Source organism: Gadus morhua, chromosome 17 (genome assembly GCF_902167405.1).
Source record: "Gadus morhua chromosome 17, gadMor3.0, whole genome shotgun sequence".
Taxonomy (NCBI): Eukaryota; Metazoa; Chordata; class Actinopteri; order Gadiformes; family Gadidae; genus Gadus; species Gadus morhua.
Window position 1 is genome coordinate 8,420,354 of NC_044064.1, and position 13,591 is coordinate 8,433,944.

The 13,591-nt window shown below is 43.1% G+C and overlaps 2 protein-coding genes across 2 annotated transcripts; both read left to right on the forward strand.

The window, feature by feature from the left end:
• The first annotated feature begins 3,557 nt into the window (after positions 1–3,557).
• si:dkey-85k7.11 (endonuclease domain-containing 1 protein) lies at positions 3,558–7,213 on the forward strand. Its single transcript, XM_030337518.1, has 2 exons — positions 3,558–5,768; positions 6,165–7,213. Exons 1-2 carry the CDS (start codon positions 5,415–5,417, stop codon positions 6,774–6,776), a joined length of 966 nt encoding a protein of 321 aa, XP_030193378.1. The 5' UTR covers positions 3,558–5,414; the 3' UTR covers positions 6,777–7,213.
• Positions 7,214–10,135: 2,922 nt separating this feature from the next.
• On the forward strand, positions 10,136–13,576 carry LOC115529942 (endonuclease domain-containing 1 protein). Its single transcript, XM_030339088.1, has 2 exons — positions 10,136–11,619; positions 12,048–13,576. Exons 1-2 carry the CDS (start codon positions 11,326–11,328, stop codon positions 12,642–12,644), a joined length of 891 nt encoding a protein of 296 aa, XP_030194948.1. The 5' UTR covers positions 10,136–11,325; the 3' UTR covers positions 12,645–13,576.
• Positions 13,577–13,591: the final 15 nt, after the last annotated feature.

Sequence of the window (13,591 nt, forward strand, 5' to 3'; positions counted from 1 at the left end):
CCCCCCCCCCCCCCCCCCCCCCCCCCCCCCCCCCCCCCCCCCCCCCCCCGGTGAATGAAACCACACCGACGGTGCTTGTGTTGTTCAGCGGTCGCCACAAACACGCCCTGGCCTATTGGCTCGTTCGCCCACGTTTCTTCACTTTATATTTGTTTTTTTTGTGTTGCGGTTGGTTGGGAAAGCTAGCAATGGGATAGGGCTAATTCTTCGGCTGTATACTGTTGTTTTTGTTTGTTTTCAAATATAAACATATATATATATATGTATATATATATATATATACATATATATATATTCGCAATGAGCAACGTGTGATTTACGTGCGACGACAGACTCTCGTGGCGGGTTTACAGTCCTGGACGGATGGCTCTGTAGTTAGGAACTGTAACCTATGGGAGGACTGGGGAGACTGGAACCTCACAGCCTTAAACATAAGAAAACAACAACTGAAAGGGGCAGCTGACTGAATATTAACGAGCAAAAGACATTCAAACACGTTGCTTACTGTCCACAACGTTTGCCGTGGGGGCCAGTTTACCCTGCCTAGTCGTCCCTGGGCAGGGCCGGGACCCCTTCCCATAAGTTTTCCGGGTTGTTCTGAATGGCAGTCGGGAATGTGTGGATACATTTGCCACAACTCCAACAGAGCCGAAGTCCCCGCCCGATCTTTGGGCTAAAGTTCCTCTCTTTAGGGCACCTTGATGGGTGAAAACAGCAGCAAAGGGTCTGTTCCTAACCTTGTCTATTTTATAAGTGTACACCAGAGAGCGCTATGGATTCTAACGCTTGCCATCTCTGGACAGAAAGTATTGTACATGAAGGAACAACATATTGAGAGTCAGACACACAGTATTTAGAAGGTCAACTGTAAATTTCTAAGTGTTAGAAAAACACAATATTTGTAAATATTACGTTTCTTGTTTGTTTTCTGATGGAATGAATGGAATACTTACTTTGTGACAACAGAAGGCAACAGGGGCAGATGCAAAAATGGAAACCATCTTGAAATCCTGGTGCAGAAATTACCACATGATGGAATCGAAAGAAATATATATAATCTGCATGACTTTGAAAGCATTTGTTGTGTCGTATTGCGCTCAGTACATGATAAGTAGGCCTAAAAGTAGCAGACATTTGACCTTCATTGCTCCGGCATCCTATAATACCTCCCCTGTAATACATCGGTAGGCATATGTGTCTACTGAATGTGGGCAAACGCAGGTCACATCACGCCATATGTTTTCCTTTCACCTGCTTGGTTTACATGTACTTCTTGCGTTAATCAGCATTTTTATTTATTTTTTAAATCAATCATTTGTAAACTTTAAACTTTTCTACTTAAATGCTGTGTGGGTAGATGGTGATTTGAGCTCATATGACACTGTAGCGAGGTTGATGAATCGCTTTTCACAGAGAAACGAAGCGACCGGTTTCATTGCCGTTGTTGTTCATCTGTTGCGTCTTTGCAATGTTGTCCTGTTCCTTGCGTTTTCATTTTATTTAATCAGCCCTCATCAAATATGCACATTTCCAGGTTAATGACACAGTCTACACACACACACAAACACACACCTTGAGCTGGATATCAAATTGGTTACCATGGGTTTGCAAATCTGCTCTTGTTGTCTTGTTTTTACATTCTTGAGGAGAAGATAATGCTAAATAATGAAACAAAAAAAACATTTTAAAAAAGATATGAAAGTAAATCTATATAAAGAAATAAGGTGATGATATTTCTGTTTACTTTAGAAGTTATTACACACTGTATGCTGTGATTCTGACCAGGAAAAACAATAAATACATTCATAGCCACTGTCAGATTATTTACTTTGTTAAACTGAAAACATAAATCGCACACACTTGATGCACAAACTGCATTCATGAGACAAGTGAACCACAAGTGGCATGACTTTGTCTTTTTGGAGACGTCCCTATCTGGAGTGAACGTTGTGCGTCAGTATAAAATGAAGCGGGGTCATGGCTGCATGGTGTGTGTGTGTGTGTGTGTGTGTGGAGCTGGTTCTGGCCAGTGGCTGATGATGTGCAGAGAGAAGGTTAAGCTTCTTGGACACTCTAATCTACACAACATCTGGATTCCGGACGATTTCCAACAGGGCCACCCATGGAAAAGGTTCTTGCCAGAAGCAACTGGGTATTGAATCGCAATATAAGAGGAAACTCCACAACAAAAGCCTTATATTTTGTTGGTAAATGTATTGCAATTTGCCAATTCAATCCTGGTCATAGTAATGTAACAAAGCATTATGAGTTGCCCCATGCTCCTGAAGATAAGAAATAACAACACTGGGGTTTTATAGTCTGAACTAAAACGGCAACTTTATAACTTTTTATGTTTCACAATATAAGCCCCCGGAATCTCAATAAAATAGCTTACCCTAACAGGCTCAACGCTACCCAAAGTATAATCTGTAAACACCAGCAGCTACGAAGCTGCTGGTATATAAAGATATATATTAAAAAAAAATACATACAAATATATAACGCATTTAAAAAATATGAGTGGAGAGAAAGAAGATCTGTGGATTGGAAAATAAACTTCCAGGGGAAAAAAGAGCAGTAGGGTGGGAGAAATGAACTGCAGGGTGGAAGGAATGCTGTACTTTTTCACATGACATGGTGCTAATGATTAACCAGCTTGCTAAAGTGAACAGTGACCTTCCTAGAAGGATGGAGGAAGACTTTTTAGAGGTCCTCTGAACAAGTGAATTCCCAGAAGAGGAGATACTTAGAATATATTTCTGTCGAGATAACCTTCTGGCACAGAGCAACCTCTTAATCTGTCTTTCACGTGTTTGAAAATCATATCTAGACGCTGATTTGTTTAAATGTTAGGGTACGATCAAAGTAGAACTCAATGAATTGCTCCATGTCGTTCCATGGATCTCGTTTGTTGGAGAAACTATTCTTTTTAAGTATATCTCATTTTTATTCACCATGCAGGTTTTTCTCTTTCAAGCCCCCAGGTTTATTTTATTTTTTGCCCATGAACCCTATGTGTGGAAGCACCATCAGAAAAGATGGCAGCACCCAGCATACAGGAAAACAAAAACATGATAAACGGTTTGCAGTTAACATACACCACTAAACAATTTAGATAGGACCATTTACAAGCCGTTTTGATCCTATGGTCAGAAGGATGCAACAAGTCCGCTGTAATCAAATAGGCATACACTTTATATAATTGGTAAGGCCATCAACTCCACTAACCCTAAGTGACAATGTCCTGAAAACGAAGTGGCTGTCTCACCAATCCTCCAGAACGAACCCTGTCTGTTGTGGCTCACTGTTGGCCATCAGCTGAACCGACCCTGTGACCCCACATCCTGCAGTGAGGAGAAGAGGAGAAGCTGTAAGTCCACTCATGAACCAGCAGGCCTTGGCAGTGTGTAGGGTTACAGTCCATCATATTGGACCAGCTGTTCCTGTCCAGTAGAGTCAAAAGGATGGCTAAAACGACACGATCTTTGATGAAATGCTGTGCCGTAAAAAGAGGTATTTTTTGTTGTTAATGTTAACAGTGGTTTCTTTGTATTCAGGACTTGAATGCTACATGCCACTGGTTATGGTTAGTTTAATGTTTGTTTATTTTGATCAGGTTGAGCAAGAGCTCCAGCTCTTTTAAATCCCCATGTTGACAGGATCCTGTGATGGTGTGGTGTGGGAGAATTTACATTTACACTTACGGCATTTAGCTTTTCTCCAAAGAGACCTGCAATAAGTACATTTGTCAGAAGAAAGAGAAACAATATATCTCTGTCGGTACAGTCAGGGTGTTCATTGAACCAAGGGCCAAGCACCAGAGGTGTTCAGTAACAAAGTACAAATACTTTACCTTACTTAAGTAGAAATTTCGGGTAATTATTTTTCAGCCAAATTTTTACTTCTACTGCTTACATTTTCGAAATGAAGAAGGTACCCACCCAGTCTAGAAGGCTGATCCAAATTTTAGTTGCAAAATCTGCGGATGTCCTTGAAAAATATCCAGAATAAATAGCAATAATAACATTGATCATGGTCGGCCTAATAATGTAGGCATATCGCAACTAAAGAGCCTTTTATTACCCTCTAAACCCCTATAATGCACACTGATTGAAGAATATCCACGTTTCTTCTTTCCTAGCCAAAGTTAAAGGGGAGTCACATATTCTGTCAGGCTGAGCTATCGACCTGCCAAAATATGTATCCCCTTGTTATTGTACTAAAATGCGTTCATTTTCAATAGGCATAAATACGGCTGAATGAGTTGCATTCCAAAATGTTAAACTTTAACATTTTAATATAAGACAAAGGGCGGGGTAGTGCACTAAAGGCCCCTGTGGCCTAAGCTTTTGTCCATAATGGCATTTTTTCCCTTACATAACTATTACTTTTACACTCATTTTACTTGAATAAAAAGCTTGAGTTGATGCTTCAACTTCTACAGAAGTATTTTTCAACACTAATGTACGAGTAATTAATGTGAACACTTTTGACAGATTGGCCAAGCGCTAACAATCACTCGGTTAACCCATTCCCCGAACACAACCAAGATAGTTAGGAAAGATGCTACGCAATACTTTTTTTTGTGCTACATTTAACTTTTTAGAATATTCAAGAGTACTTAGGTTATGAAAGAAAAATGTTTGTGAGCTTCTGAATAACTACAAGAAAAATAAGAAATTACCTCAGGTTCATTGGCTCGTTTTTTTTTTTCTAAAGACTCTAGATCAATAAGCAGTATCGGTTTGAGTAGTAGTGCCATTAAAAAGAAACAAACGATACCCATCCGTACTACGATAACGTGTGTGATCAGAGCAATGGTTGTAGTCATTGAACATTGCTCCTCATGCTCCACTGGTGTGTCTCAAGGGCCCCTTGACTTTAAAAGGGGAGACAGCAGGGGATTTAATTTGTTCATTAGTAATTTGCCATTTTGCTTTTATTCTTGCTTCGCTAAGCTTTGAATAAATGGAGCCAGCCTCTTCATGTTTTCGAGAATTACATGCTCGGTATCCCGGAAGAAAGATATTGTGCAGTGGGTCAAGGCCAGGGTGTTTAATGTCTTTTAAAGATGGAAGGTTGGAAAGTAGATAGGAAGGACGAACATATAGACAGTAAAAGTGACAGATTGATTTGCTAATTATTTGTATAAGCTCTGAAAACCACACTGCGCATGGCGTGGTCCCAAATTAAGTCGAAGGCAACCCATGCATTCAAAGCCAATGGAGGTGAGTGTTATCAAATGTGGATTTGAATACAGCCAATATGCATACACGCTGGCGGGTTCAGACGGACAGCTTGTAGTTTGACACGGTAAATGACTCCATACTGCGTAGAATACGAGCATAGTATCTGTCTCATGGATAGGTCGCCTGATTGGTGGACTTCGGACCAAGGGAAATGAGGAAGGCCCAATGGGGAGAAAGGAAGCAGCACTCCCTGGCAGTAGTGTTGCTCCAGACCACGGTGGTGGGATGCCGCTGTTCAAAGCCTGTCTTCTGTCTCTCCAGCTGCTGATGGGGCCCAGCCTCGCGGTCGCCAGCGTGTTCCTCAGCTTCAGGGACTGCAGCCACTTCTTCCACAAGCGCACTCCCCCGCTCGGCGTCCACGGGGCTAGCTTAAAGAGCATCTGCCAGCGGTTCCGGGACAAGGCGCGCTACGCTACCCTGTACGACGGCGGCCGCCGCCTGGCGCTCTACTCCGCCTACGTCTTCAAGAAGTCGGACGGACAGGGCCGGGCGGACACGCCCTGGATGTACGAGCCGCAGGTATGCAAAGCCGCGCCACGGTGTTCACAGGACACGTGTTCCCCTGCCCTCCCGATGTCATCTTCACAGATGGATGAGAAACAAGTCTACAGCCGGGGGGAACTGAATGCATAACGCTGTTCCCCTGACATTGATTTGTCATGGGAACGCACTTATTGTAAGACCTGGCACTTAAAAGAAGAGCACTTAGTTGTGTAGCATCTTATCCTAGCTGTCTTTGTTGGATAATGGACCTAACGATTGTTAGTGCTTGGCCCCTTGGTTCTATAAACATCCTCTCTGTACCGAGGGCGATATATTGTTTCTCTCTCTTCTGACAAACGTGCTTATCGCTTTGGATAAAAGCGTCTGCTAAACGTCCTTAATGTAAATGTAACAGCAATTCATTCCTCACAGTTGGTCTCAGAGGACGGCGGAGACAACATGAGAGAGCTTCCCCTCAGTGACGACGCCCTGGCACTGGAGGACAGCCAGGCCGTGCTGGAGGACTACACCGACGCCGCGGGCTACGAGAGGGGTCCCCTGAACCCGGACCAACATCAGGCCGAGCCCGACGACAAATCCTCCACCTACACGCTGACCAACGTGGTGCCGCTAGCCACCGCCTTCCTGGACGCCTGCTGGAACCCCTACCTCGACACCATCCGCCGCCGCCTCAACAACTTCTGCCACGGGAACTCCTATGTGGTCACCGGGGCGACCGTGTCGGGGTCGGCGGCGTTGTGGCGGGAAAGGAGGGAGAGAGTGGCGATCCCCAAACACCTGTGGCTGGCGTACTGCTGTCCGTGGTTTGACCGCAACTCGCCGCACGAGGTGAGGTTCATGTTTCCCAGCTATGGGAGCTACGCACTGAACCAAGCGACGGGTAACGAGGTGGTCGAGGTCACGCTCAAGGACCTGGAGAGCTTTCTGACGCACGAGACCGACGTGGACCACGACCTGGCCGTGTTTCCTAAGGGCTGCTTGGCTGAAGACCTCTTCAAACGTGGGAAAAGGCAGAATCCATGAGCCTGATAGACATCTGTCAAGATATACGGGATGAGATGGGAGCAGTATATATATATATATGGTGTATATAATGGACTTGAAACAGAAGAAGCGTCAAGTGTTGAAGAAGAAAATATAAATCAACATAAATAAGTCATTTTTTGTGTACTACGAGGGGGGGCACAGAATGTTTTAAAGTGTACACATTCAAATTCTTCCATTGTTTCAGTAATTCAGTTGTTACTGATTTTATGTTTCTTTAAGTACAGCATTGTGTTGCATGTACGCAGACATGTAAGGCTTCTTTAAATGGGATCCAAATACTTGACATGCAGGGATTCATTTTATGTTTGTTGTATTCACCCCTTTTCTATTGTCATTATTTTCCATTTTTTAAGTGAAGCCTTGTGACTTGAAAGATGCTATTCCAATAATTATAATAAAATCATGCAAAATGATTCATTCAATGAATTACTAAATCCACTAAATAGGGGTGTGGGGCAATAAGTTGATAAAGAACAAGATTCTGCAGCAGTGTTCACTTCCTGTTCCGATTCAGGTATAGAAAGATACGCAGTACAGGTAACTTTTTCATGCAGAGTGAGGTCCAAAATAGGCCTAAACAGGCGTGTGTCTAAACAATGTGTCATATATTTAAATTGGCATTTATTGGCAAGTATATCCTTTTGGCTTCAATAGGCATTATTGTGGATCGTTTTTCTCTGATGTGTTCAATGCTCACCTTTATATGCAATCTAAAATGTGCTTATGAAGTAAAGCAGTAAGTAGTCTTTACTAGGGGTGTGACGAGATCTCGCGAGATTAAACTCGACGATATTACCCGTCGCATTAAAAATCCTTCTCGCGAGATATGTGAGTTATCCAAACTTCTATTTCTGCCCTGTTGGGGCAGTAATGCGCCTTTGCTACGTCTAGACTGCCAGAACCTAAAGAAGAAGGAAAATTAGAAGAGGAGGAGAAGGAGGGGAAGAAGCTGTGTTTGAAATCGTTCCCTATCACGGATATAGTGCATTATATAGGGTGCTCGCCATTTTGTAGTGGTGTTCGAATTCTCAGTGGTTAATTTCATGCACTATATAGTGCACTTAAAATACCCACAATTTCAGTGTACATAAGATGTTCCCTACACGTTACTCCCGTATACCACAATGCAATGCGGTCATGTTTTTCCGGAGGAGAAGAAGCTAAATAAGCTTGAAAACGAATACGTTTAATGATGGAGTCTCCGGCTTTCGTTTAGAAATGTCAACAATTTATTTGGGATTTAACATAGAATATTGTGCCCGGTTTGTTTACATGATGTGGGCGCATCTGTCTACGTCACACAAATACCCGGCGCATTTACTGACGCAAATGACGTTTAGAAATGTTCAGCGTAGTGTAGTGTCGCGTTTGTTCGTTGCCTAAATAGTGCACGATATCATGAACACTATATAGGGAATAATAATAATAATACATTTAATTTAGAGGCGCCTTTCAAGACACCCAAGGTCACCTTACAGAGCATATAGTCACCATAAATAAAACATTGTGGAAAAAAAATAAACATAAAAAATAAATAAAACAAAGACAAAACAAACAAACAATCAGAACAGTGATCAGTTAGACGTTGTGTGCGAGTTTGAACAGGTGAGTTTTGAGTTGTGACTTGAAAGTTGTAATGGTGTCTGACTGTTTTATGTGTGGGGGGAGGGAGTTCCAGAGCCTGGGTGCTGAACAGCTGAATGACCGGGCACCCATTGTAGTGAGTTGTGATGTGCGGATACATAGTAGTCCAGCAGAGGTTGAGCGGAGGGAGCGGGAGGGAGTGTATTCTTGGAGAAGGTCGCAGAGGTAACTGGGGGCTAGGTTGTATAAGAATAGTGAGTGAGTGTATAGGGAACGATTTCGAACAAAGCTAAAGACAGCCAGAATGACGTCGGAAAATACCCCCGCCACTTTTAAATCATTTGTTTGGCAGCATTTTTGTATGGGGTCAGAACAGTCTCATTAATAATGAATGCACAGAGAAGGATTCACAAATGTATTTTGTGATTTATATATAAATTACTCTCTTCCCACAAATACATTTCAATGCACACATAAATGGATATCGGTATGTATAAATGTAAAATAAATCCATAAACAAAAATAAGTTTCACAAACACATTTCTAATCCACACACAAATGTACCTTGTTTTAAATAAATGTAATATAAATCCATAAATATATTAATTAAAAAAATATTTGCAATTTTCATCACAATGTATTTGGATGTTGTAACATTTATATACAAACTGTTAAACTTGTATTTACAAGACGTTTTTCATTTGTGAACTTACTTGCATTTGTGTGGGAACTGGTCTGTATTTATGTGTGGATTTTTGAGACTCTCCTGACGTTGCTAGATTCACAAATGCATTTTTTTCAACAAGGAAGTCTCTGTAGCCAATCAGATGCCTCCCTCGTTTTCAGTCAACCACATGACTGCTGTGACTGGGTTTTTACGTCGGTGCCGTTTACTACTTTAACGGCACCGATAATCCCAAAACCCAGTCGAAATTAGATGGAAAATGTGTCGTGACGCAGCATTCACTTCTTCACCACCTAGAGATTGTTATGTACGATCATTCAAAAAACCATGTTCTTTCCGATAGAGTAGACATTTGACAGAGAACCGGGAGGCTTGGAGGCTGGACTCAGAGGTCGGAACTGCAGCCATGTGATTGGCTGAAAACGAGGGAGGCATCTGATTGGCTACAGAGAGTTCCTTGTTGAAAAAAATGCATTTGTGAATCTAGCGACGTCAGGAGAGTCTCAAAAATCCACACATAAATGCAGACAGTTTCACAAACAAATGCAAACAAGCTCACAAATGAAAAGCGTCTTGTAAATTCAAGTTTAACAGTTTGTACATAAATGTAACAACATCCAAATACATTTTTGATGAAAATTGCAAATCTTTTTTAAATTAATATATTTATGGATTTATATTACCTTTATTTAAAACAAGACATATTTGTGTGTGGATCAGAAATATGTTTGTGAAACTTATTTTTGTTTATGGATTTATTTTACATTTATACATGCCAATATCCATTTGTGTGTGCATTGAAATGTATTTGTGAGAAGAGAGTAATTTATGTATAAATCACAAAATACATTTGTGAATCCTTCTCTGTGCATTCATTAATAATGAGACTGTTCTGACTCCATATTTTTGGTACTTTGATTTGGTTTTGCACATAATATTGTTTGCACTTGAAAAAAAGAATTATTTAATTTAATTTATTTTACTTTAACTTTTATACATTTTAGTTTCAATTTCATGCATATATATAAAGCATTTCAAAATGCATTTGCAACTCGGTTAAATAAAAGTCAGTTGGTCCAGTCATATATTTTGTCATTGTAGTTTTCTTAAAATCTCGTTCTCGTGAACCCAATATCGTGTCTCGTCTCGTCTCGTGAGCTGAGTGTATCGTCACAACCCCATTATCTATAGCCAATTCTATAACCAAAATACCATGTTGTTCAGTCGGTAATTGGCAGTTATTAACTGCAGCAGGAGGTCAAAGGTCGGCCTTAAAATGCAATGGCATGTATTCATACAGAGACTGGTGTCGAGAGTTGCCACAGCAACATTTGGGGTAGGGGTTAAGGGAAGGGCTGTGTATGCGGTCCGTCGAGTGGTGATCAGCTCCCCCACCAATCAGAATCAGCTAACCGTCACAACCGCTGTCAAACCAAAGATTTCTGCCGTAAATTCCTTGATTCTCCTTTTGATGATTATGTACATAGTTAGGTAGATAATAATATGCAGCCCCCCTCTCGACAAACAAATTATTGATTAATTGCATGATGTCATACTCAATTAAACATTGCAACCAAACTATGCAACCCAACAACGGGTCAGTGTGCGGCGGTGGCTTCAACATGCCACAGTCCTTTGTGCTGGAGCAACATGTCATGTTCATGCACTGAGGTGTTAGTTGGTTGTACTACGGCCATAGTTACCGCTAATGTAAATATGGAAAGGTTTTGCCCAGAAGTTCCCAACGTGGTACCTACAAAAAGCCTAAAATAATTAAAAAGGGGTTTGTTCTATAAATATATTTTTACCGAGTTGAATTTATGTGCAGCAGCGGAAACACGATGCTCAGAGTCAGCGAGACATGTTTATGACGATGATACCTTCCATTGTTTTACATGAACATGGGGCCGTAGCATTGCAATTTGCATTCTCCCAGCAGGTGTGACTGCACTTGAGTGGCCGGTGGACTGGACGGGTGCATGAGGAGTATAACGGTTTGCATATCAATCTCCAGATTAGAGAACACCCTGTGGAGTGGCTGCATTCGCCTGCGAGTTGAGCCATCGTACCCCACGGTTAGACACAAAAGGAACTCACCAAGTAGTTAATAGAGGAAGCTACAAATACAGTCCTGAGGAGCATCAGAACCTTTAGTTTTTTTCCCTGGAGGCCCCTCCTGCCTATTTCTTTGAAAGTACACCGACGTGCCACGACCCTGACTCAACGGTCCGCCGGGCGACACCAGTGGAGCAAAAAATGTTATCTTGGACGCAGGCGGTGCTCGTGTGGCTCGCCATGGTGAGCGGACTGGTGCTGGGCACGGTGGAACAGGAGCTGTCCCCGGAGTGCAGGAGGTTCCTGTACAAGGGCACCCCGCCGACGGGCCTGGAGCGCCGCTCCCTGAGGAACATATGTCAGCGGTACAACAGGAAGGCTCGCTACTTGACGCTGTACGACACGGAGGGACACATCCCCGTCTACTCCGCCTACACCTTCAAGCGCTCCGAGGGCAACAGCCAAAACGACGTCCCGTGGATGTACGAGCCGCAGGTAGGACCGCTGAGGGACCAGATGAACAGTGCTTAGGTGTGGTTCTACTGCTTATATAGGGTCTTTCTGGGGCAACCCCGGTGGTTCACGGGGTAGAGCGCATACCATTAAGTCTCAGTCCTTACCAAAGCCACCCGGGTCAGATTCCTGCCCATGGTCCATTGCTGCATGTTTTCCCCTCTATCTTCCAAACCTTCCTGTCTAACTCACATACAAAACATAAAAACCTTAATAAATAAAGAGTCTTTGTGTGTGAGAAACGACTGGATGACACATTTCAGTTTCATCCACTTTCCTGCCGGTTCCCTTCGGTCAGTGTTTCCGTTAGGTTGGATTCCATCCACCCCCTCCTGTATAATCCTTCCCCCTTTCCCACTCCCAAACTCTCCCCTCAATATCTTTCCTCTGCCCTGTCCGTCCCGCCCCAGCTCTCCTTGCTCACCGAAACCGGGGAGATGCAGCCCTTCCCGCGCAGATACACGCCCATGAACTTCGAGGACGCCCAGGCGGTGCTGGAGGACTACACCAACGCCATCCTGTACGAGCGAGGCGCCCTGAACCCCAACGCGCACCAGGCGCAGCCCGACGACAAGGCGGCCACCTACACCCTGACCAACGTGGTGCCCCAGACCTGGGAGTTCAGCGCGCAGGCCTGGAAGCCCCAGGAGCAGGTGATCCGGAAGCGGCTGAACAACTACTGCCACGGCACGGCCTACGTGGTGACGGGGGTGATCACGTCAGGGAGGATGATCCGCCGGCAGAATATCAACCGAGTGGCGGTGCCCGCGTACATGTGGTCGGCGTACTGCTGCGTCGACTACGACCGCAACGCGCCGTTCAACGAGCGCTACCGCTTCCCCGTGTTCGGCCACTACGGGATCAACGACCGGGAGGGCGGCGAGGTGGTGGAGCTCTCCGTCCAGAAGCTGGAGGAGTTCATCAAGAAGACAACCTTTGTGGAGAAGAACTTTCAGATCTTCACGGACGGCTGCGTCGCACCTGCTATACAGTTGGCGGAAAATTAAAGGGCGCGCTATCTTTCAACAATGTCGCCTTTAGTGATTTGATTGTAAAATACCGTTTGAATGTATTTGGTGGCCTTCAAACTCCTGAAAATGCTTGACAACTGGACGTTAATAAATATTCTCTTCTGGCTGTTTTGAAACTTTTCTGGTCTTTTTTTATGGAGATACTCTGAATGATATAAACTGTTGTAAATATTTAAGGACAGCTGGCCTGTAAGGGGAATTCATTATTTGATCTACCTATTTTTTCGATACAGATTTACCTTTACACGGTCTGGGATAAAGGACTAACGGCACAATTTGGGTATTGGGCATCAGGTTATAGTTATGGTTAGGCATAGTTCTACACGCTACAGCTGGCCTGTAAGGGGAATTAATTATTTGATCTACCTATATTTTCGATACAGATTTACCTTTACACGGTCTGGGATAAAGGACTAACGGCACAATTTGGGTATTGGGCATCAGGTTATAGTTATGGTTAGGCATTCTTAGGCAGTTCTACACGCTATACAGTACTTTTCATTTTATCACACACACCAAGAGTAATTAAATAACACAATTACAATATTTGTAAAGGCCTCATTGGTCTATATTCATTAGACAGCGACCAATAACAACCCAGAAGTTAAAAAATATATATACCCCATTCAAGTGTCCATGTATCTATATGGCATTATCTTGGGGTAATTTAGAGCACCGATAACATTCACTACTTTTGACTAATATATGATAGGACAATTAAAGTTGCCACACTTTGCATGTATGGAAACGAATTGAAAGCGGGCTTCACGTTGGTAGGATACCAGATAAATAAGGTGATGCCTGAGTTGCTGGCTGATGTGGTTCGTCATGCTGCAGGGGCGATTCTAGGTTTCAGAAACATCCGGGGCTTAGCCGAGAGGGAAAAGAAACGTATCCCTGTGGGCAAACAAAAAGATTATTAA